The sequence below is a fragment of the Lemur catta genome, chromosome 13 (assembly GCF_020740605.2).
Source record: "Lemur catta isolate mLemCat1 chromosome 13, mLemCat1.pri, whole genome shotgun sequence".
Taxonomy (NCBI): Eukaryota; Metazoa; Chordata; class Mammalia; order Primates; family Lemuridae; genus Lemur; species Lemur catta.
The window spans coordinates 5,135,705-5,158,605 of record NC_059140.1 but is presented as its reverse complement, the minus strand read 5'-3'; the positions used below and the strand labels follow the sequence as shown (position 1 = coordinate 5,158,605).

General features: G+C 39.6%; 1 protein-coding gene across 1 annotated transcript in view; it reads left to right on the top strand.

Moving 5' to 3' along the window:
• The window catches only part of LOC123649445 (zinc finger protein 737-like), a 28,269-nt gene extending 5,782 nt beyond the window's left edge, over positions 1–22,487 (top strand). The window contains exons 2-5 of the mRNA XM_045567583.1: positions 10,249–10,375; positions 10,880–10,975; positions 20,692–20,969; positions 21,378–22,487. Coding sequence (XP_045423539.1) covers positions 10,249–10,375; positions 10,880–10,975; positions 20,692–20,969; positions 21,378–22,487 — 1,611 coding nt within the window. The remainder of the gene's footprint in view (positions 1–10,248; positions 10,376–10,879; positions 10,976–20,691; positions 20,970–21,377) is intronic.
• Positions 22,488–22,901: the final 414 nt, after the last annotated feature.

Below are 22,901 nucleotides of genomic sequence, written 5' to 3'. Positions count from 1 at the left end.
TGCTTTGTGCCCTCACCCCAAGAGCAGTGAGGGACTCTCTGAAGTTTCCTTATCTCACAAAAAAAGCTTTTTATGAAAGTCAATACAATTGCCTTCTATTGCCATCCTGTTGCCTCATTACCTAATCCAGATACATAATACTACCACTCCTGAATGGTGTTTCCCTCAACATAATGCCTGCCTCTCAGGTTCATTCAGATGCCAAAATGTACAATTTACAAGTGAATTTCTTGCTCCCTGGTGCATTCAGTCTTGCTAATAACAGTTTTTTGCTTCTCAAAGGAATGGTCTGCATTCGCCATCTGCATATCCTATGCAAAATAGTACTTGAGCATCTGAACCCCAGTGGGAGGTTGGGGTAATCCCTCTGTGATGTCCCAAAATGCACATTAATACATTCATATGCCTTTTCCCTTATTTGCCTTTTGTCATTTGCTATTCAGTGAACCTTCCAAGAATAAAGAGAAAAGTTTTCCTTTGGCCCCTATAGTAGTAATTTATAGGAAATAAATTTGAGTTACATTTTGGTTTGCTGAGGTAGGAATGCAGGGCACTAGAGCCATTGCAGTCTAATTGCCTCCTATTTACTTTAGCACTCCATAGGGGACATGTATTCCCTCTATTTTCTTTTCCTTTTTCTCTTATTTTTTTTTTTTTTGAGACAGAGTCTTGCTCTGTTGCTGGGGCTACAGTGCAGTGTCATCATCATAGCTCACAGCAATCTCAAACTACCAGGCCAAAGTGATCCTCCTGCCTCAGCCTGCCAAGTAGCTGGGACTATGGGCAAAACCCACCATGTCCAGGCAAATTTTTTTTTCTACCTTTAGTGGAGATGGGATCTTTCTGTTGCTCAAGCTGGTCTTGAACTTCTGACCTCAAACTATCCTGCCACTTGAGCCTCCCAGAGTGCTAAGATTACAGGTGTGAGCAACAGTGCCTGGCCTACCTGTATTTTCTAGATGTATGGCAAGTGGGGCATAAATTCACCAGCCTGTTTCCTCAGCCTAACTCTTGTAGACCTTACAGTAAAATCCTAAATGTTCAGTTTCTTTTCTACATTTCTAAATGCCAACTTCACATTCAATTTACAATATTAACTGTTTTTGCTTTATTATTATTATTAAACTTCAGCTCATCATGGGGGTATGTTTTTGCTTTATTGCCCAATGCAAACAGATGGAGTTTTCTTGTCATTTCTTTACATAACAGTGGGTGGTTGTTTTAAAATATTGGTTTTCTATTTCTGAACATTTCACATGGGAAGAAAACAGACAATAATTTCATGGCACTCTGCTGGAAAAAATCTTTGTGTCTCCCCTCCTTTAATGAGCCTCATGCACGCACACTTTCTCAGAATGTCTTCGGGTTGAGGTTCGTCTCTGGAAACTGTACGGGATGATGTGTTCTCAGCCACGCTTCTGTCTTTTCCTGGTCCTGGGTAATGACACAAGGACCAGGGTCCTTACTTGTCTGGGCATAAACCAAGATGCCCAAAGCAGCCATGTATTCTGGAGTGTCCCATGAATATGAGTCTCTGGGACATCTCTGCCCAGAGGACAGCCTGAGGTATGTGGGTGGAGCCTCTCAGGGGAGCAGGTGAATCTCCTTGAGGTTGAGAGGAGTCTCCCCTTCACCTAAAAAGCTAACCCATTGGGACTTTAAGAATTTTTTGTACCAGCCTCTGTTTTCATTCCTTTGAGACACATCACTGGTCAGCCCATCAGATGCTGGTATTCAGAGGAAATTTCACAAATCATTCCTGCCCTCTGAATTCTCTCAAGTTTGTGAAGGGAGAAAAACTATTTCAAAGGACAAGGTTAACCCACCCCAACAAGGTGATGCAAAAACCCACAAAGCAATACACCCTTGATGTGTGTTAGAAGGCAGAGTGCATTTTCTTTTGGGAGGGTGGTCATTGAACACTTTTGTGAGCAGGATGGCTGTGGGAGGATTTTCATTAATTGTAAAATGGAATTTATCTGTAGAGCTTGAAAATGAGAAAGTATTTCTGAAAAGTCAAGAGAAAAGTAAAATTCAGAAAAGTGAATTAAATGTGTAGTCATATATTCCATTTCATAAAAATACCTTATTTACCATTTTCCACCCAGAATGACTGTAGTAAGTTTCTTAGATCTGTTCATTTTCAGGGATGATTTCAAATGCAGTCCCAGGGCTTAGGTTTGGATTGCTACCATGGAAAAGAAAGAGACAGTCTCTTTTACTTTATGACTGCCTAAAAATGAATACATTTTGACAAGAAAATATGGTAGGTAAATTGATTAATTACATGGATTCAGCAAAAAGTTCTTTTATGGAGGGTAGAGAATACAGAGAGTGGTTAACTCTGTTCTGACTTATGGGAGTTGCACTGTAACACTAAATCCTGTGAAATGGGACTTGCAAACTCTTGAGAAATGTTCATGTATGATTATTTACCAAATGATTTCTTTTCATGGAAGTAAGTTATATGAAATGTTTATTTTCTGACAAGGGTAGATACTTTTGCTTTCATGTTGAAGTATGAAATATAAATGCCTTTGTATTTCCTTACTTCCTATAAATATCAACTCTCAGTTTGTGGGATTTTGCTGAATTATTTTTATTTTTATTGCTTATTTGAGACAGAGTGTTGCTTTGTCACCCTGGCTACAGTGTAGTGGTGTCACCATAGCTCATTGCAACTTCAAACTCCTGGGATCCAGTGATGCTCCTACCTCAGCCTCCTGAATAGCTGAGATTATAGGTGTACACTACCATGCCTGAGTAATGTTTTCTATTTTTAGTAGAGATGGGGTCTCACTCTTACTTAGGCTGGACCCAAACTCCTGGCCTCAAATGATTCTCCTGCCTCGGCCTCTCACAGTGCTGGGATTACAAGCATGAGCCATCGTGCCTGGCTTGAATTATTCAAACACTGGTTATTTTCTCTTCCAAAACTAAGTGAATAACCTTGACTGGGAAGCAGAATTTTGAGCCCAATGACTAAGCTAATGTCAGTCTTGATCTTCCAGAATGTGGTCATTGAGGGCCCAGGGAACCTCCCCTGCAGATATCCTAGCTTGCTCCCATCAGCCAGGATAGGAGCCCTTTATACTGAGAAGTTTCAGAGCCCTGGGAAGCTAGGGGTTGAGCCACGGGCAGATGGAATGGAGGTTGGGATGGAGGTAGCGGTGAGTGATGAGATGCACTTTCTGATGGTGTAACTGCTATTGCCTAGGGATCTTTCTAGACATTGTCCACTGCAACATGTTTGAAATTACAATTTGTTGCTCAATAAAATAAAGCCTTAATTATTTAAAGAAGTATTGTGATAGGGAAAGCACCAAGTATAAGTCTACAAGCATCATGAAGGTTACACAGACAAGGGCTTTTTTTCATAGAGAGGAGCAAATGAATTTAGAAAGAAGATGGGAGGGGAAGGGCAGCATGGATGGTTGAAAAGTAACATTGTAGCTTAGAGGCATTTTTACCCTGAAGTCGGGCTGTTCTTAGGAGGAGCACAAAGGGGGTTTGCCTGTTGGCGCAGGCTGAGGATCAGTCAATGTTTAGGGGCCTGGCGGGAAGGAGAAAAACTTAGGCAATGTTTGGTCAAGGAATATTTTGTTCTGACCACTGAAAAGAAAACTGTTCTAGTTTTTTATGAGGTGGTAAATGGAAATTTAAATCTGTGTCAGGCTTTGTGATAGGTGAAAAAGGAGGAATAACCTCTTTTGTAATGGGAAGGATGTTTCTCGGCAGTAAGCTGCTATTACAGAACACAAAGGGTGGGTGATTTCTTTCATCACAACTATTTACTAGGATTACTTGCCCAAATCTTCCCCCACCACATTCTCTTGCCCTATATATCTCTTTCATTGGGCTTTTTCTGAGTGGTGTACTTTATACTATACCAAATTGATGAATGTAAGTAATGTGGTTTGCTGAGTTCATTGAGTAGTTTTATCAAATTATTAAACTTCAGAGGGGGTTACAGGAGCATCTTATTGATAGGCAGTTGCTCAAAATTATGCCTGGGCCCCTGGGGCTGCCATTGGCATCTGCAGTGCGTGCAGTGTGGTAGGACTGAGCCCTGAACTCATGAGGTCTGTATGAAATCTGTGGTGTCAGAATTGACTTTTGGGGAAACATTTGGTGCCGAAAAGATGGTCGGTGTTCATCAGACTCCACACATTTGGTGTAGAAGTGTCAGGTTTCTCAGGGAAGGGAGAGTCTGTTCTCCTGCACATAGGCTGTCACACCATGTATTGTGCCGTGACTCTGCATCTCCTCCTGTCCTCAGAGGAGACTGAGTACACAGGAGGAGACCTGAAGTCAGATCCCTCTGTGCAACTTGCTGCCCCATGTGATTCCCACCCATTCATGCAGCGGTGCAGCAGGCACTGATGTAGCCAGGCCCCTCCCAGGCAAGTCTCCTCCCTCTGGAATGGAGACCACAGCTCCATTGCTCTTAGAGTTTCCCACCGATATCCACACTGGAGTCCTGGTTTTTCTCCACCCCTAGACTCCAAATCTGCAGCAGAAATCTGGCCCTCCACCAATCCAGGCTTACAGCTGGATTGCCTGATTATAATCCCATGCCTGCATAGGCACAGGAATGCTAGAGCCTATCCCAGCCTGGGCTAGTATCTTTAGCACCGACAGCCCAACATAAGTGACTGAGGCAAACATATTAATTGATAGAGGTTTATTGGGCCAACATATAAGGATGTGCTTCAGAAAAACCAAACCACTGACAAATCTGTGACTTTTTCCAAGGGGGGTTTGAAAACTTCAGTATTTAAAGGTGACAGGGATAGAGAAATTAAATGGAGGACGGGTGTGGGCAGCCAGGCAAAATTGTTACATTCTTGTGAGGCCCAGAAAATTTACATAATACATAAGCTAAAATGAATGTTTGAAGAGAAAAAGGAAGTGAAGGAAGAATCAATTATGTAGATGTCCCTGGATAGGTAGAAGAAAGGTTGAGCTTGTTTCTGTTATGCACTTGGGAAGATAAATTTGTAATCAACATTATTATTGTGGAGTTGAACAGACTCTAGTTTTAGAAGCTAGACTGAAAGTGCAGATGAAAAGTTACAACTTATGAGTCCTTACTTATGGAAGGCCAATGAGGAGTTTCCTTTTGAATGACCTGTGTGGGCAGTCCATGTATATCCCTGAAACCATGATCTGGCTGATGCATAATGCTAGTAATTACCGTTCATTTGTAAGGTGTTGCATGACTCAGTCTCCAAGCCTGACCTTTGCTTCTGCATAAGGAGCTTGAGGGATTGTCCTGAGATTTTTAGTTTCTTCTGCAGCACCAGCCAGTCCTTACACCAGCTCTGCACTGTCTCCCACCCCTGGGTCCTTTTTTTTTTTTTTGAGACAGATTCTCACTTTGTTGCCTGGGCTAGAGTGAGTGCCATGGCGTCAGCGTAGCTCACAGCAACCTCAAACTCCTGGGCTTGATGAGCCTCCCAAGTAGCTGGGACGACAGTCATGCACCACTATGCCCGGCTAATTTTTTCTATATATATTTTTAGTTGGCCAGATAATTTCTTTCTATTTTTAGTAGAGATGGAGTCTCGCTCTTGCTCAGGCTGATCTCGAACTCCTGACCTCAAGCGATCCGCCTCAGCCTCCCAGAGTGCTAGGATTACAGACGTGAGCCACCACGCCCGACCACCCCTGGGTCCTTGATAGCACTCGTCTTTCTTCTGATTTTTTCTTCCCTCCAAACTTTCTTTCTTGTGCACATAGTGTGACTAAGGCCACTCCTCTGGTGCCTGAATTCAGCACCCTCTGGGATTATAGTCATAAGTTGAAGTTCATGGCCCTTGACATGGCTGCTGTAAGAGCAGATGCAAATGGAAAATACCAACTGGTTCCTTCAACTTAAAAACATGAGATGATACTCTCTTCTCTTTCTTAAATTTTTTAATTTTGCATGTACTTTTTTCTCTGCCACTTTGAAATATATGTAAATTATTTTATGAGCTAACAGGCTTTTGTAATTTTTTTTTAAATTGGGGATTCTTTTTCTTTAAAATCTAGGAACTATTGCTTTGAAATGTAAATAATCAAAAAAATCTGCATGTATCCCAGTTTCTTTTAGAGTAGGAACATGCCACACTATTAGTAGGCACCCAGCTCCAAGTTGCAAAGTTGTCTTCTGTCATTAAGATATTACGAGTTTTTTTTTCCTTTGAATATAGCCAATTAATAATCACAGATGGCCTTTCCAATTACTGGGTGAATTTTGGGTCAACTACATTTGAAAAATTGTGCTGACAAATCTACTTGAGGGCTAATTATGTTGACTTTCCTTTATGTCTTTGAAATCTCCTATCAGATTGCCTGAGATGTACACATCTGGTTTAACTGTATAACAAAAGTTTTCCTTCTGTTTTACCATTGTGGAGAGTTATTCTGGGCTTGAAAACAATTTTGTTTTTAATTATATTTTCCAAACACTTTTCAGAATTACCAGGCATGGTAAAAAAATATAAAGTGCCCATCTGGCTTCACTCTAAATAGCTCTTTCCTTCTTGGCCTTCCAATAGTAACTCACAATTTCGCAACAAAGTGCATCGTGCCTCCAATATCTACATGTAGAGTAGTCTCTCTTCCTATTTGCAATCTGCTATCTAGAGCAGCTTGACCAGATTTCTACAAAAATAATGTTACAAGACAGCAATCATCCCTTCCAACTGTTTGTCAATGACCCTGGCATTTTCAGACCTGAAATTTATCCAGAGACTATTGGGCTTGCAAACCCAGCCAGGTAGACCCATGTGCATTGAGTAGGACTGAGAATCTTAACTCCCTCTCCTCCTCTTTCCCAAATACTCATGAATATGTAGAGGGCACCAGCTGCTTCCCTATTCCTCCAAGACCTAAATCTGCAGCAGCAAATTCTGAATCTAGGTCCTCATGATCATAAGGATGTGATAGAGCAGCTTCCATGAGCAGCTTCTAGGTTCCCCCTCATTCTCTATCACCCAAGAATACAGAGCCAGGTTGAGTCCACCTGTAATCCGCACATAAGCCGGTCCTCTACCTGGGATTCACAAGTCAGGGCCAGTCTTGGGACACAGTTTGTACAGAATACCTGAGGGAAACATTTTCTGCATTGAGAGAAGTCAATATAGACTTAGTGAAGCCAGCCTTTACTAAAGAAGGCCTTTCAAGTTTTCCAGATATTGCCCAGTGAGCTCTTACAGTTGTAGGAAGGGTTCCTGTTGTAAATAGAATCTAGTGGCAAAACCTGTAAGTGTGAAAAAGCACCTCAGCTGTGGGAGGCCAGGGCCACAAAATATTCACAGCCATGATCACAACTACAGCTTCCTGTGCAGTTACTGGAGTAGGGTGTTCTTCTCCTTCCTCATACCTAACAGTTAGCTGATAAAGGACAGGTTATGTCACACCTGGATCTAGGATCAGCTTCCCTGCCAGGGCATTTCCTTTTTCTCTGCTGACCTCACAGAGTCAGCCTGATTCTCTCCTGCCTGGATCAGCATGGGGACATCAGCCCAAGCTCACTGGGGACCCTCTCACCAGCATGTGGGAGGCTTATGGAGATTTGGGGATGTCCTTCCATGGTGGGGTCAGGATGAACGGACATAATTCACCTCCATTTCAGAGGAAGAGGAATAAGTCATCCAGGGTTTGTTCCTCTACACATAGAAAGAATCTCCCTTGTTGGTGTCCAGATTGGAGTTGCCACAGTTCCCTGGAACTTCAGTGATAAACAATGAGGAGTTTTTGAGACACAAAATCGTAGATCAATCAATTCTTTCCATCTCACATGAGCATTAGAGGAACAAGTAAAGCAGGCAGGGTTCCTCCTGACCAGTCTAGAGCAAATGGTTAAATGGTTGAATTCAGCATCATGTAGTCAAGACGAGGAAGTTGCTCAGACTTTTGCTTCATTTGGGCCATTTTCCTTATGTTGTGAGTTCTGATGTCAGCACATGAAGGCCATCTATGAAAGAAGAGTTTTTTTAATTTGTATTTATTTCTTTTACCTTGTTAAGGATGAATATTTAGCTAGTTCTAATATAATTCCAGAAAAACTTAAGTGATTTGATTAAACTGCTTATTATTGTATGTTATAAAATGTACGAAGAAGCCTAGGGTGGTGACTCACACCTGCAATCCCAGAATCCTATGACGTAGTGTGGCCTGGAATAACAAATGGTTTATATGCACAGTAAAGCCTGAGAGGCAATGCTTAGCTAAGTGTTTTCACCCCAGTTTCCAATTAGGATCACGTGTCCAGTTTAAAGAAACACTATCACCTGTGCCCTCCCTGCAGATTCTGTTTGTTGGGGTTGGAGCATCTATGTGGTTTTAATTAAGTGCACCACGTGATGCTAAAGTGAGTCCAGGGTCAAGCACAAGGGTTCCCAGATATATTTGTGAAAGTTGATTCCAGCCTTTGTTCCATGGGGACCTCACAGTGTCTTCTTTGCATGGGTCTGTGGGGTGCAGGGCAGCACAGCCCAGCCCATGTGCCCACTGCTGTAGCAGATATTGCTGGTGTCTGTGGTAGAGGAGGGCACCTGTGGGCAGGAAGGGAGAGAAATCACTCATTCATCTCCATGTAGAAGAAGCTCCATGTTCATGACTGTGATGAAGCACAGGGAAGGGAGGATTTTTTTGCACTTCAAGTTCCCTCTGCCTGTGGGTGTAGTCGTAACAGATGAAGGGGCTGTGTTGATGCCTTTGATGGCACTTTATCAAAATGCAGATATGATTTGTGGAAATACTCTCTCCTGAGAAAAAGTTCCAGAGAAGGAAGAGGAAGAAATGGCTGGTTCTTATGTACAGGTCCCAGGTCCAGAACCATGTTCACTTGTCATCCTGAAATGTCATGTGTTTAGAATGAAAGTCTTTCTTTCTCTTGTGATGTTCTGGCCTAATGAGTTTGTTTCAATGATTCTTTTGTCCTTTTCTCTTACAATGGTCAAGGTGTTCTGAAAAATCTTCCCTATATAGCAGAGCTTCCTATTCATTCTCTCCATCCAGCCGTCTTATGTGCCATGAACACTTCTCAAAAGTTTAAGAGCTGCCATATTGAAAATATTCCCTTTGTGGCTGTCAAACATGGGATCATGTGGCTGCCTAAGATTCTTATTTGGGACAGGGTCAGGTCCTTGGTATCAGTGAAGAAGGGGAACATGAGACTGTTTAGGTTCCATGTGGATGCTCCATCAGCTCTGTGTATAACAGGCTGAAGTAAATGCACTCTTAAAGTGCTGACATTAATTGCCTAGAATAACTCAGAGTTTTAAAAAGAATTAGTAGAGGAGACTTGCTTTCCAGGATGCTAAGAAAAGACTTTATATACATTATTAGAGATTATAAAACATGGAAGATACATGTAGGTTGAGGTTTGCATAAAATTAATGTTTCCTCATGATTAGATTCAAATTATGATTTACTTTTTTTGGCCACTATCATCACAGCAATGATATTGTGTCCGCCTATGTGAATCAGCACCTGATACCAATTTGCTCTATTATGGTTGTTAACTTTATACACTTAGTTAAGGTGCTCTTTAACAGAGTTTTTCACTATAAATTATTTTTCATTATTAATACACACCTTGGGGAGATGTGTGTAAACCATCACATTGAATCTGGAAGTTCCCGTTTATTCTTAGATTCTCTTTCATACAGCTTGCTTTGGAAAAGGAAGCCTCTCATCTTTAGTTACTGGTCTGATAAACTGGGATAATCCCAGGCTCTACCACTTGGTGGATGTTTGCCAAAACATCCTCCTGGGCCAGAAGCATTGGCATCACTCATGAGCTTGCTAGAGATTCAGGCTTCATCCCATATCTTCTCAATCAAAATCTGCATTTTAACCAGATCTTCAGTTCATTGTTGTACACATTAAAATTTGAGAGGTACCTTCTAACCCACCATGACATTTCCATCAGAGAAATATAGACAACTTAATCATGTAGGATGTAAATAAAGCACTCAAAAATGTCCATGGCTGTTTGGGTGGCCTTACTTTTATGCTGCGTTATCTAAAATATATAGTAACTGCACTGTTTTTGTGCATGTTATACTGTCCTCTTTCCACAGAGTTAGAGAATACTTTAGGAAATATGTTTTTTTGTTAAATTATCTTATGGGAAAATTCTGGTCACTTATATGAGACAGAACCAGTTCTCTTTACTCTCTCATTTCACCAGGAGTAAAATTATCTCTGCTTATGGCTCCTTGGTAAGTATGTGGTTTTTTTTTTTTCCAGGCACTGTTGACATTCATGGATGTGGCCATAGAATTCTCTCTGGAGGAGTGGGAATGCCTGGACCCTGCTCAGCAGAATTTGTATAGGGATGTGATGTTAGAGAACTACACAAACCTGGTCTCTGTAGGTGAGGATAACTTAAACACATTCCCACTCCACACTAATAATTTCATATTTTTTGTTAATTATTTTCTTAAAATTTCTTCTTTGCATGAATGAGTTTCTGATCCTTGTTTCTAGGAAAAGCTTGGGGATTTTTGATATAGAAAAGAAAATATTCAAAGTGTTTTATCTTGATGTTAATCTTACCTCTTTTTGAGCTGCAAATCTGTATCTTTCACTCTACATTAGAAGTAATTGCAGAAATGTAGTGGCATAAAATATTGTTGCCCATACCTTGAAATGCAATTTCCACCACCAATTTTTGAATCCATAGTACTGGGTAGTGGAGCTAAGAACCAACAAATGATAAATGCTTGCTAAGTATTCTAAAGTTTCTGTCAGGAAAGAGTATTTGGGGATTATTTTTCTAGAATTTTCTATATGTTCTTTTTTCTCTATGGAGCAGAGTACTTGATTGGTAATTTGAGAATCCCAGTAAGAGTCATGTGAATGTTTTCTAATAAAATAGGTCTTGCTGTCTCTAAACCAAATCTGATCACCTGTCTGGAGCAAAGAAGTGAACCTTGGAAGGTGAAGAAATACATTGCAGTAGCCAAATACCCAGGTAGGTGGGAGAGAATGAAGCAGATGGCACAGGGGAGAGAGGTCCAGAATTTAAGGAGGACGCCAGACCTTAAAATGGGGTTTAGGAAGCTGTGCTTCAATGAAAATGATTTCTAAGAATCCTGGGTTTCGTTCCCTTAGTCTCACATAAGGGCATGTCTTGTCTTTGTTTTTTAATTCCCTAAGCACTGATTCCCTGTCAGTGATCTTCCTTGAAGGTTACAGTGAGAAGCAAAGTTCTGTTCGTGGCTTACAAGGGACAGCAGGATTTGAGTCCTGTTCTATTGCCTTTCAGGACATCTGTGTAATATCTGTGTATTTTTGAGGAAGTCTCTGTGAAACAATTTTTTCATTTTCCTTTTGCATCATATGTGAAATGTGTGAGTGAAGTTGTGATATTAGAACTTGGTTCAGGTATCCCAGGGACACCACAAACAGATGTGGTATGTTTTCTGCTTTGTGATTTCCTACCCTATGGAGGTTTTAAATGTAATTTTACATGAAATTCATACTCAGTAATTTGTCAGAACTCTCTAAATACAGTACATAGAATGTTATTTTACTTCAAAATTCTGTTTTTCTATCAAATATGATAAATAATTTCAACTCTATATGCCTAAATTCCTCAACTTTAATATAGCTTAAGGTAATTTTTTTCTACATTTCTTAAATATAGTATGTCTTTGGGAAGCTTAGAACATTGCTGAGCATGTATTAAGCTCCTACTTGCGACTTTTTTTCTACATTTCTTAAATATAGTATGTCTTTGGGAAGCTTAGAACATTGCTGAGCATGTATTAAGCTCCTACTTGCGACTTTATTTTTTAATAACTGTCATTTTATAGTTTTCTCTTACTTAGTTTGAGGTTTACTGGAACTGTCTCATTCATACACACACACACACACACACACACACACACACACACGTGTGTGGATGTATAACATTTTCTTACATATAAAATTTATATATAATGTATGCAATATAATTATTTGACATTTGTATACATTGTGAAATGATTGATAAAATCAAGTTAATGAATATACTTATCACCTCAGAATCACCTTTTGTTTTTCTATTGAGAACATTTAAGGTCTACTAATGTCTTGGAAAAAAAATAGGATACACGTTATTATTAACTATAGCCATGGTGCTATACATTAAGTCTCCAAAATGTATTCATCAGATAACTAAAAGTTTGCACCCTTTGAACATCTATTTTCCCCACCACAGGCCCTGGAAACCACATTTGTATTCTCTACTTGAAACTTTTTAGCTTCCCTGTATAAGTGAGATCATGCAGTATTTGTCTTTCTGTGCCTGGCTTATTTCAGTTAGCATAATGTCCTTCAGGACCGTCTGTGTTGATGAAATGGCTGAATAATATTTTTTGTGGCTAAATAATATTCAGTAGACTATATATATATACTGTGTGTATATACCTTATTTTCTTTATTCATTCAGAATTTTACAAGCAGCTTGTTTTCATATCTTGTCAATTGTGAATAATATTGCAAAGAACATAGGGGTACAGATATTTCTTAAAGATACTGATTTTTGTTTTTTTTTTTTTAGAGTCTCACTCTGTTGCCCGGGCTAGAGTGCTGTGGCATCAGCCTAGCTCACAGCAACCTCAAACTTCTGGCTCAAGTGATCCTCCTGCCTCAGCCTCCCAAGTAGCTGGGATTACAGGCACATACCACCACGTCCGGCTAATTTTTTCTATTTGTAGTAGAGATGGGGTCTTACTCTTGCTCAGGCTGGTCTCGAACTCCTGAGCTCAAGCAATCCTCCCATTTTAGCCTCCCAGAGTGCTAGGATTACAGACATGAGCAACCACACCCAGTCAAAGATACTGATTTTATTTCCTTTGGTTATATACACAGAAGTGGGATTGCTGGATTGTATCGCAATTCTGATTTTTCATTTTTTAATTGTACCTCCATACAGGTTTTCATAATGAATTCACCAATTTACAACTCACCTACAGTATAAAGGATTTCTTTGTCTTCACATGCTTGTCAAAACTTGTTATCTACTCTTTTTGATATTAGCCATGCTAACATGTATGAAGTGGTATTTTAACATGATTTTGATTTTTAAGTGCCTAATGATTAGTGATGTTGAGCATCTTTTCATATAAATATGGCCATTTATATGTCTTTGTTGGGAAAAGATCTTTTCAGTCTTTCTCCGATTTTTCAGTTGGGTTATTATCATTATTACTGTTTCTGTCTCTTATCAGACGTATGGTTTGCAACTGTTTTCTCTCATCCTTTATGTTTTCTTGTTTCATTGTCTTCTTTGCTGTACAAAAGCTTTATTAGTTTAGTGCAGTCCAACTTATTTATATTTACTTTTGTTGTCACATGTTTGATGTTGTATCCAAAAAATTCATTGCCAAGGTCATTATCAAGGAGGTTTTCCATATGTTTCTTTTATGATTTTTAAGGATTTGTGCTTTATATAAGTCTATATTCTGAATTAATTTTTGGGTATGGTATACAAGAAATGGTTTAACTGTATTTTTTTCTTGTGAGTATCCAGGTTTTCTAGCACCAAGTATTGAAGTATTGATGAGACTATAGTTTCTGCACTGTGTGCTCTGGGTGCCCCTGTCAAAGATGAGTTGACTTTGCATGCATGGATATTTTTCTGGGCTCTCTGTTTTGTTCCATTGGCTTTTTTGACTTTTTTAAAATGCATGTTCTAGTCTGTTTTTATTAGTATAGTATTCAAATTAGTTTGAAATCAGAAACTGGGAGGCCTCCAGCTTTGTTCTTCTTCCTCAGTATTATGTTGGCTACTGAAAATATATTGTAGTTCCATAAATATTTTAAGATTGTGTTTCTTATTACAGTGAAAATATGCCATTGAAGTTTTGATAGGGAGTCCATTGAATCTTTAGATGACATTGCATAATATGGCACTTTAACTGTATTTATTCTGCTAGTATATAAAGCTGTGAAATCTTTACATTTATTTGTATCTTCAATTTCTTTCATCACCAGCTTATATTTTTCAGTGTAAATCGCTTTCACCTTTTTAGTTAAGTTTATTGTTAAAATGTTTATTATTTTGAAGCTATTATAAATGAGATTATTTTGTTTTTTATTGGATAGTTTGCTGTTACTGTATGAAAACACAAATGACATTTGCATGTTAATTTAATATTCTGTTCATTTACTCAGTGTATTTTTTATTTTAAATAGGTTTTTTTTTGTACTCTTTAAGGTTGTCTATATATAAAATCATGTCATCTATAAATAGTGACTATTTTTCTTTTTTATTTGATGACTTTAAAAAAATTTTTCCCAATATTTTTGCCTAAGACTTCTAATGTTACCATAAAATAGAAGGATTTAAAGTGTGTACAATACAGCCTTGCATTTGTGCCTGTGCATTTGAAGGAGAGAATGTGTTATCCAGTTTTCATAAACCAATTTCAGCAGGTAAAGTTCTTTCCTTTTTGGGTCCACAGCTTGATGGATTATCCTCTGGACTTGCAAAGAATAGGGGTTCTAGCTGGCTTACAAGGCTGCTTCTAGGTCAGCTTTGATGCTTCCCTGCAGTGAGTCTGTTACTAGGGGCTTGGACTGTTGTCAATTCTGTCTAGTTCCTGGGCAGACTGGATTGCCCCCGGGACTTTGATCTGTAGGGCAGGAAGTTGCAGCTGGATCTTCATATGGTGGGCAGGGTGTCAAGTATATGTATGAGTGTGGCTCCCACTGAATATGTGAGAGGTTTTCCCCAGGGCACAGCGTTGGTCCCTAGATGTGCAGCACTGGCCATGCACTGTGGCTGAGAGAACTGGAACTGAGTCACAGCTGCTTCAGGGACCACAGTGAGGGCCAAGGTCTGTAGGACTGCCTCCATGGACACAAATGGACAATCCCTGCAGGCTTCTGGAGAGGGAGGATCCTTCCTTGACCATGGCTGGGAGGAGCTGAAGTTGCTTATAGAGTCACTTCAGAGTTCTCATTGGACCTAGTGGAGTGAGCCATTTTTTGGTCTGTAGCCAAGACCAGGGGTTCTCAAGTTTACCACCTGAATGAGGGCCTGCCTTCTCAAAATGACCCTCTTTGGTCTTGGACTTTAGTATTATTTTACAACTTCCTTCCTGGATCTCAAAGCTTTTATCAAAGCACTTAGATTTTGAGATGGGGGTCTCATAATATCACCCAGGCTGGTCTCAAACTGCTGGACTAAAGTGATCCTATTTCCTCAGCCTCTGAGTAGTTGGAATTACATGTTTGAGCTACCATGCCTGGCTTTCATAAAGTCACTTTTGTCCATGGATGGCTGCCAAATTTTAGTTGCTGTGGAGAGATAGAAAAGTAGGAGACATCCTATTCCACCATGTTGTGAATGTCACTCTCCTTGTACAGTCTCACTTTCTAGTTCTATGTCAAATTTTACGGCTAAACACTTCTTATTTTGCTATGACATATTACTGCATTACTTTTTAAGTTATGTCTTTGATATAAGTTTATTGTGTGTTTTGTTTTGCCTACACATTATAATTTTGGTTGAAATTGCAGCTTCCTGTATACAATTTATAAATGTCTGGTTTAATTAAAATACAAATCAGCCATATGTCTATTAAAATTATATACACTTTTTACCTATACATTTATGTATTTGGGAACACTGATTATATAATGTGTGTGTGTATAATAGTTTTATATATAAAATAAATCTCAAAATCTAAGTGCCTTTTTAAGAGTTTTGGGATCTAGGATCCCAAATATAAAAATATTTTATATATATATAAATCATCGGTTTCCAGCGAATGAACACTTGTATTATTATTAAGTGTCTTTCTTTGTCTTGTGACAGTTTTGGCTTAAAGTAGTGTGTTTTATCAAATAGGACAGCTTTTGGTTCAAAATGTATTTTGCGTAATGTGATTGTGACTCTCCTGTTCTCATTTGCTTAACCATTGCCTGGAGTGTGTTTTTCCATCCTGCCACTTTCAGTCCATTTTTTTCATTAGCTCTAATGTGAGTCTGTTATAAAGAGAATATAGTTGGGTCTTGCTTTTTGAGTTTCCTTAAACCCCTTTACTCAATTTTTTCGTTTTGATTGACAATTTTAATCTATAAATATTTAAATAATTGTTTGAGTGGGAAAGGCTTACTATTGCCATTTTATTAATTGTTTTCTTTGATTCTTCCAGGTATTTTGTCTTTCTTTTCCTTGTTTTCTGTCCTTTGTGTCTCATTGATTTTTGTAGTGACTTGTTTTGATCCTTTCTTTTTTAAAAATGTACCTCTATAGGTATTTTATTGTGGTTACCATGTGGATTACATAAGAGCTCTAATAGTTACAACAATATACTTTAAACTTGGAAGTAACAACTCTACTTGTATACAAAAATTCTTCTTCATTACATCTGCTTTAAAACTTATGTTATTGATGTCTCTAATTGTATCTTCTTATATTGTATATCCATTAAAAGATATTTCTTATTCTTGTTGTTGTTTTTTTTGTTTTTTTTTTTTTGTTGTTTTGTTTTTTTGAGACAGAGTCTCTCTCTATTGCCTGGGCTAGAGTGCCATGGCATCAGCCTAACTCACAGCAGCCTCAAACTCCTGGGCTCAAGCAATCCTCCTGCCTCAGCCTCCCAAGTATCTGGGACTGCAAGCATACGCCACCATGCCAGACTCATTTTTTTCTATATATATTTTTAGTTGTCTTGATAATTTCTTTCACTTTTTAGTAGAGACGGGGTCTCAGTCTTGCTCAGGCTGCTCTCAAACTCCTGACCTTGCACGATCCTCCTGCCTCAGACTCCCAGAGTGCTAAGATCATAGGTGTGAGCCACTGCACCCAGCCTAACAGATGTTTTTGATAATTTTTGTGCTTTCATCTTATAAACTTTAAGGCATGATTAAAACCATTTTCTGCATCATTATTCTAATACTGAAGAACTTTATTTAGATGTTCTTGCATCTCTTAACCAGACAAGGTTTCTTTTATTTCATAATATTAAGGGGATACAAATATTTTTGGTTACATGAATCACTTTTCTAATGCTTGAGTCATGACTACAGGTGTGCCCATCGCCCAAATATTGTTCATTGTACCCATGAGGACGGTTTTTGTTTCTCTCTTTCTTCCCCCTGCCCCCTGCTTGATTTCCACCAAGCTTTAGTTTCCTCTGTGCACGTGTGTGCTCACCAGTTAGTTCCAGTTTTCTAATGAGTACATGTGGTGTTTTTCCAATCTTGAGATACTTCACTTAGGATAATTGTCCCAAGTTACATGTAAATTCTTGCAAAAGGCATTAATTGATCTTTTTTATCGCTGAGTAGTACTCCATGGTATAAATATGCCACATTTTATTAATCCAATCATAAATTCATGGGCACTGGGGTTGATTCCACATCTTTGCTATTGTGAATTGTGCTGAAAGAAGTATTTGAGAGCAGGTGTCTTTTTGATAGAAAGACTTCTTTCCCTTTGGGTCAATACCTAGTGGTGGGAATTCTGGATCAAGTGCTAGGTCTGCTTTTAGTTCTTGGAGAAACCTCCATACTGTTTTCCATAGAGGTTGTACTAATTTGCAGTCCCACCAACAGTGTGTAAGGATTCCTTTATCTCTGCCTCCATGCCATCATCCCCTGCTCTCATGTGCAATGTCTCTGCATGGATTCTGAGCAGCTCCCCAGTGAGCCCAGAGGTCTGCAGTGGGTGGGGGAGGCTCCTCCCAGGTCAAGCTGCCTGAGACTTTGATTCCTCTCCTAAAAAGCAGTGCTACTTCAATTCTGCTGTCTTCTCCTCTTCCCGGTAGTGTGAACTGTATTGGGACCCCTGGCTTAAGCTCTGAGGTGAGTGGTGCCTGCAAGAGTCGCCTACACCTTGTTTGATTCAGTCAGTAGGCGCTGTAATGGGCTATATGGTCATTCTCCCTGTCAGTGGTTGATGCTTGCAGGAAAGAGCCAAGAGCAGAGGGGTCTTTTTGTGCCTGGAATAGGCTTCAGCCCCTTAGGAAGAGCATTTGACTATCCCAGACAGTGGGAGGGGCCTGCAGTCCCCATGGCATTGCTTCCTCTCCAGCACAACAGAGGAGAGTGGGAGAGTGAGGCTGGGTGGGGTTAGGTTGAGCAAGCCTGGAAGGCTCTGCAAAGTCTTGGCAGCGCTCAAAGTCCTATCCCAGGGCCCTGGGAAAAGCCACTGGGAGAGGGGCCAAAAAGATCTATCAAAACTAAAAAGACTGCTCATGGGGGTGGGGCTGTCTGTAGTTCACCAACTGGCTCTTGGAGTGAGCTCCGCCCCTTTCTCATTACCTCTGCCCTGAGGGGCTCCCTCCAGTGTCTGTTTGCAAATGGGCACAGAAACATGCTGCACTCCGCCACAGTGGGACTGGGAACTTTATGCCGGGGGATCCACTTGAGTCTGACAGCGTGACTTTCCTGTGGGGGTACGGGCATTTCACCAGATTTCTGTGGCTCAAACCCCCACTGTACTCTTGCATCATTTCTTCCCATGTGGGCTCGCTTGCCTACCATGTGAATCTCACAAATCTCTCCATTGTGCCCCCTAGGAATTCACTCACGTCGTGGGGGCACAGGATACAACCTGTGTGTCTTCTGTACTGGCAAGTGTCTGCACAGAGTATCACAGGCAGGGAACTTGCAGACTGGGCACCCCTGGGTCCACCACAGGTCCCCAAAGGTAAAGGTGTGGAGAACACTGTAGGTGATGAGAGGTGGCTGCCCTCCCAGCTGCCGTGGGTGGGGGAGGCAGGAAGAGAGCCAGGAATAGAGCCAGGACCCTGGCTCCTCCAGTCAGGAAGGAAGGAAGCCTTGGAAGGAAGCCTGCATGAAATATCCAAGCTCCAGAGCCACTCCTTTTCTCCACACAATTCAGTGGGTGCAGCAGTGCCCATGCTCATAAATGTGGAAAAGCTCACATACAGCTCAGTAGCCCCCTGATTACCAAAGGTGAGTAGGAAGGAGAAACGCAGTACTCCCTTATTCCTTCACTGGGCTCTGAGCCTCTTAGGGTTTGCTTCTCACCAGTTACTTCTCGTCGTTTTCTTTTTTATTTTTCGTGTTCTGCTTCACAGTTTCCCCCTGTGAAGTACGGAGCAGGCTCCGGCACCTCGTCCAAACTACACGTGAGTTGTTCCCATTCTGCCCTTTCCTTTATCTAAAACACTTTCTTTCCTCTGGGGTGCTCCAGCAAGTGATGCCTCTAGTAGGCCCTCTTGCCCTCTCCCCTCTTCAGTTAATTATTGTTATATAATTTTGTGTTGTTTTCTAGCATCATTTTATTTTCAGTGAAAGGGGCTTCCTTTCGCACTTCTTGTAGGGCAGATCTAGTGCTGACAGACTCTTTCAGCATCTGGTTATGTTGATAAATCTTTATGTTTTCTTCTTTTAGGAGGATAGTTTTGGTAGATACAGTATTTCTGCTGTGCAGTTTGTGTTCTTTAGGCACTGTGAGTATATAATCTAATTTTTTCTGCAGGGCAAAGTTTCTGATGATAAATCCACTGGTTCTCCCATAGAAGCAAGCTTATAGATGACACATCACTCTTGTCTTGCAGCTTTTCAGATTCTCTTTTCTGTGACTTTGAAAGCTTTGCTTATAATGTCTTGTTTATGCGTCTTTTTGTTCATCCTAGTTAAAGTGTGTTGAGCTTCTTGATTTCTTAGTTCTTTTTCTTACATTTTAGAATTGCTCAGTCATTTCTATTTGTGTTGTTGAGCTCCACAGTTTGTTTTCTTTTATACTTTTTGTTGCTGTTCCACTTTTCCTCTATTCGTTTAGTTGTCTGTGTTTCCATTTCACTCATTGTGCACAATTCAGATGGGGCTTTTTAATTTTCCAGGTAATTTGTATATCATTATTTCTTTATAGTTAATTTCTGATTATTTATTTTATTTCTTTTATTGGGCTAGGATATCCTGATACTTTGTGTATGTTATAATATTTGGTTGCTATTTGGGGATTAAATAAAAATTCATCTGTCACAATCTTTAAAAAATGGCTTTGTCCTGGGAGATTCTGGTATGAATTGCTTGAGCAACAGATTCTTGGAGCCTCCCAAATCTATTCTCAGGATGTTCATTCTGTGGAATTGTATGTTTATTTTCCAGGTGAAGTGATTTTTCCATGTTTTTTCTGAAGGCCCTGTAATCATTTGCTGCACCTATTGTCTGCCACTTGTACTGAAATCTCCCTGATACTGTAACCGTCATTTACCTTTCTTTGCAGCAAACCCAGTCTACCTTCCAAAACACAACACAATTACATTCAGCATTCTGTTTTATGGGAGACACTAACCAGTCTCCGGAAAGGTGCCTAAAAGTCCAAATATATATATGTGGCACAATTCTCTTCCTTCTTTTGCGGAGAATCCAGGAGTTGATTTTTTTAAACCCATATAAACCATGCTATATTAATATTAGGAAGGGCAATGGTAGGTAAATGTAAGGAACTTTTCTTCCTCTTCTATGTGACTTTTGGCATTGTGCTCTCCCAGGGTGCTGCAAATATTTAATTGGTTTTAAAATTCACACAGAAGAAATTTGGTCAGTATATTTTTTATTAAAGTTATGCAGGTGTAACTGTATTAGGGCCTGTGGTACTTTACTATGCTCTCTTGATAATGTGCTTGCTACAATTTTATATGTTAGATTTCTAACATGTTCATCTAAGGCTGAAAAAAAACAAGTGGGATAATTTGTTATTTTTATTTCTTTCAGCTGTGTCTTCTCATTACACCCAAGACCATTTGCCACGGAAAAGCCAGAAAGATTCATTCCAAAAGGTACTACTGAGAGATTATGAAGGGTCTGGACTTCATAATTTAAGCTTAAGGAAAGACTGGAAAAGCGTGGGTGAGTGTAAGGAGCAGAAAGAATGTCATAATGGATTTAACCAATTTTCAACAGCTAGCCATTGCAAAGTCATAAAATGTGATAAATGTTTGAAAGTCTTCAGAAAATTATCAAAACGAAATAGACATAAGATAAGACATACTGTAGGGAAAACTTTCAAATGCAAAGAATGTGGAAAAGCCATTAACAAATGTTCCCACTTTACTGAATATAAAAGAATTCATACTACAGAGAAACATTACAAATATTTAGAATGTGGCAAAGTCTTCAAATCTTGCTCAAGCCATTCTAATCATAAGTCAACTCATGCTGGAGGGAACCCCTACAAATGTGAAGAATGTGGCAAAGCTTTTATCCAGCGTTCAAACCTGATGACACATAACATAATTCATACTGGAGAGAAACCCTACGAATGTGAAAAATGTGGCAAAGCTTTTATCCAGCATTCAAACCTGACCACACATAAGAAAATTCATAGTGGAGAGAAACCCTACAAAGGTAAAGAATGTGACAAAGCTTTTAAGTGGTCTTCATACCTTAACATACATAAGACAATTCCTATTGGAGAGAAACCCTACAAATGTGAGGAATGTGGGAAAGCTTTTATCCAGCATTCAAACCTGACGACACATAAGAGAATTCATACTGGAGAGAAACCCTACAAATGTGAAGAATGTGGCAAAGCTTTTAAGTGGTCTTCATATTTTAACATACATAAGACAATTCATACTGGAGAGAAACCCTACAAATGTGAAGAATGTGGCAAAGCTTTTAAGTGGTCTTCATACCTTAATATACATAAGACAATTCATACTGAGGGGAAACTGTACAAATGTGAGGAATGTGGCAAAGCTTTTATCCAGCATTCAAACCTGACGACACATAAGAGAATTCATACTGGAGAGAAACCCTACAAATGTGAAGAATGTGGCAAAGCTTTTATCCAGCATTCAAACCTGACCAGACATAAGAAAATTCACAGTGGAGAGAAACCCTACAAATGTGAAGAATGTGGCAAAGCTTTTATCCAGTGTTCAATCCTGACCAAACATAAGACAATTCATACTGGAAAGAAACCCTACAAATGTGAAGAATGTGGCAAAGCTTTTAAGTGGTCTTCATACCTTAACATACATAAGACAATTCACACTGGAGAGAAACCCTACAAATGTGAGGAATGTGGCAAAGCTTTTATCCAGCGTTCAAACCTGACCACACATAAGAAAATTCATAGTGGAGAGAAACCCTACAAATGTGAAGAATGTGGCAAAGCTTTTATCCGCCATTCACACCTGACCACACATAAGAAAATTCATACTGGAGAGAAACCCTACAAATGTGAAGAATGTGGCCAAGCTTTTATCCAGCGTTCAAACCTGACTACACATAAGACAATTCATACTGGAGAGAAACGCTACAGATGTGAACAATGTGGCAAAGCTTTTATCCACTGTTCACACCTGACTGCACATAAGAGAATTCATACTGGAGAGAAACCCTACAAATGTGAAGAATGTGGCCAAGCTTTTATCCAGCGTTCAAACCTGACCACACATAAGAGAATTCATACTGGAGAGAAACCCTACAAACGTGAAGAATGTGGCAAAGCTGTTATGCAGCGTTCACACCTGACCAAACATAAGACAATTCATACTAGATAAAAACCCTAGAAATGTGAATGTTGTGGCAAAGCCTTTACCCAGTGCTCTTACCTTACTATACATGACAGAATTCATACCTGAGAAAAATCCTACCAATGTAAACAATGTGGCACATCCTTTAATAACTGTTCACATTTTACTTGACAGGGGTCATACTGAATAAAAGCGGTATAAATGTAAAGGCAGTTGAAACACCTTCCACAAAATATAAGTCTTAGAGTGCACCACGGTTATTGATACAGGGAAAAAATTAGAAGTATAAAGACTGGTGTAATACATTTACTTATATCGCAGATCTTCTTTATTGTACACAGAATTCATAATGGAGGGTAAAACCCTAACAATTGCTTAAAGTGTATTGAACTTCATAGAATTTGTACTGGAGAGAAGCCCTACAAATAAAATAAATACGGA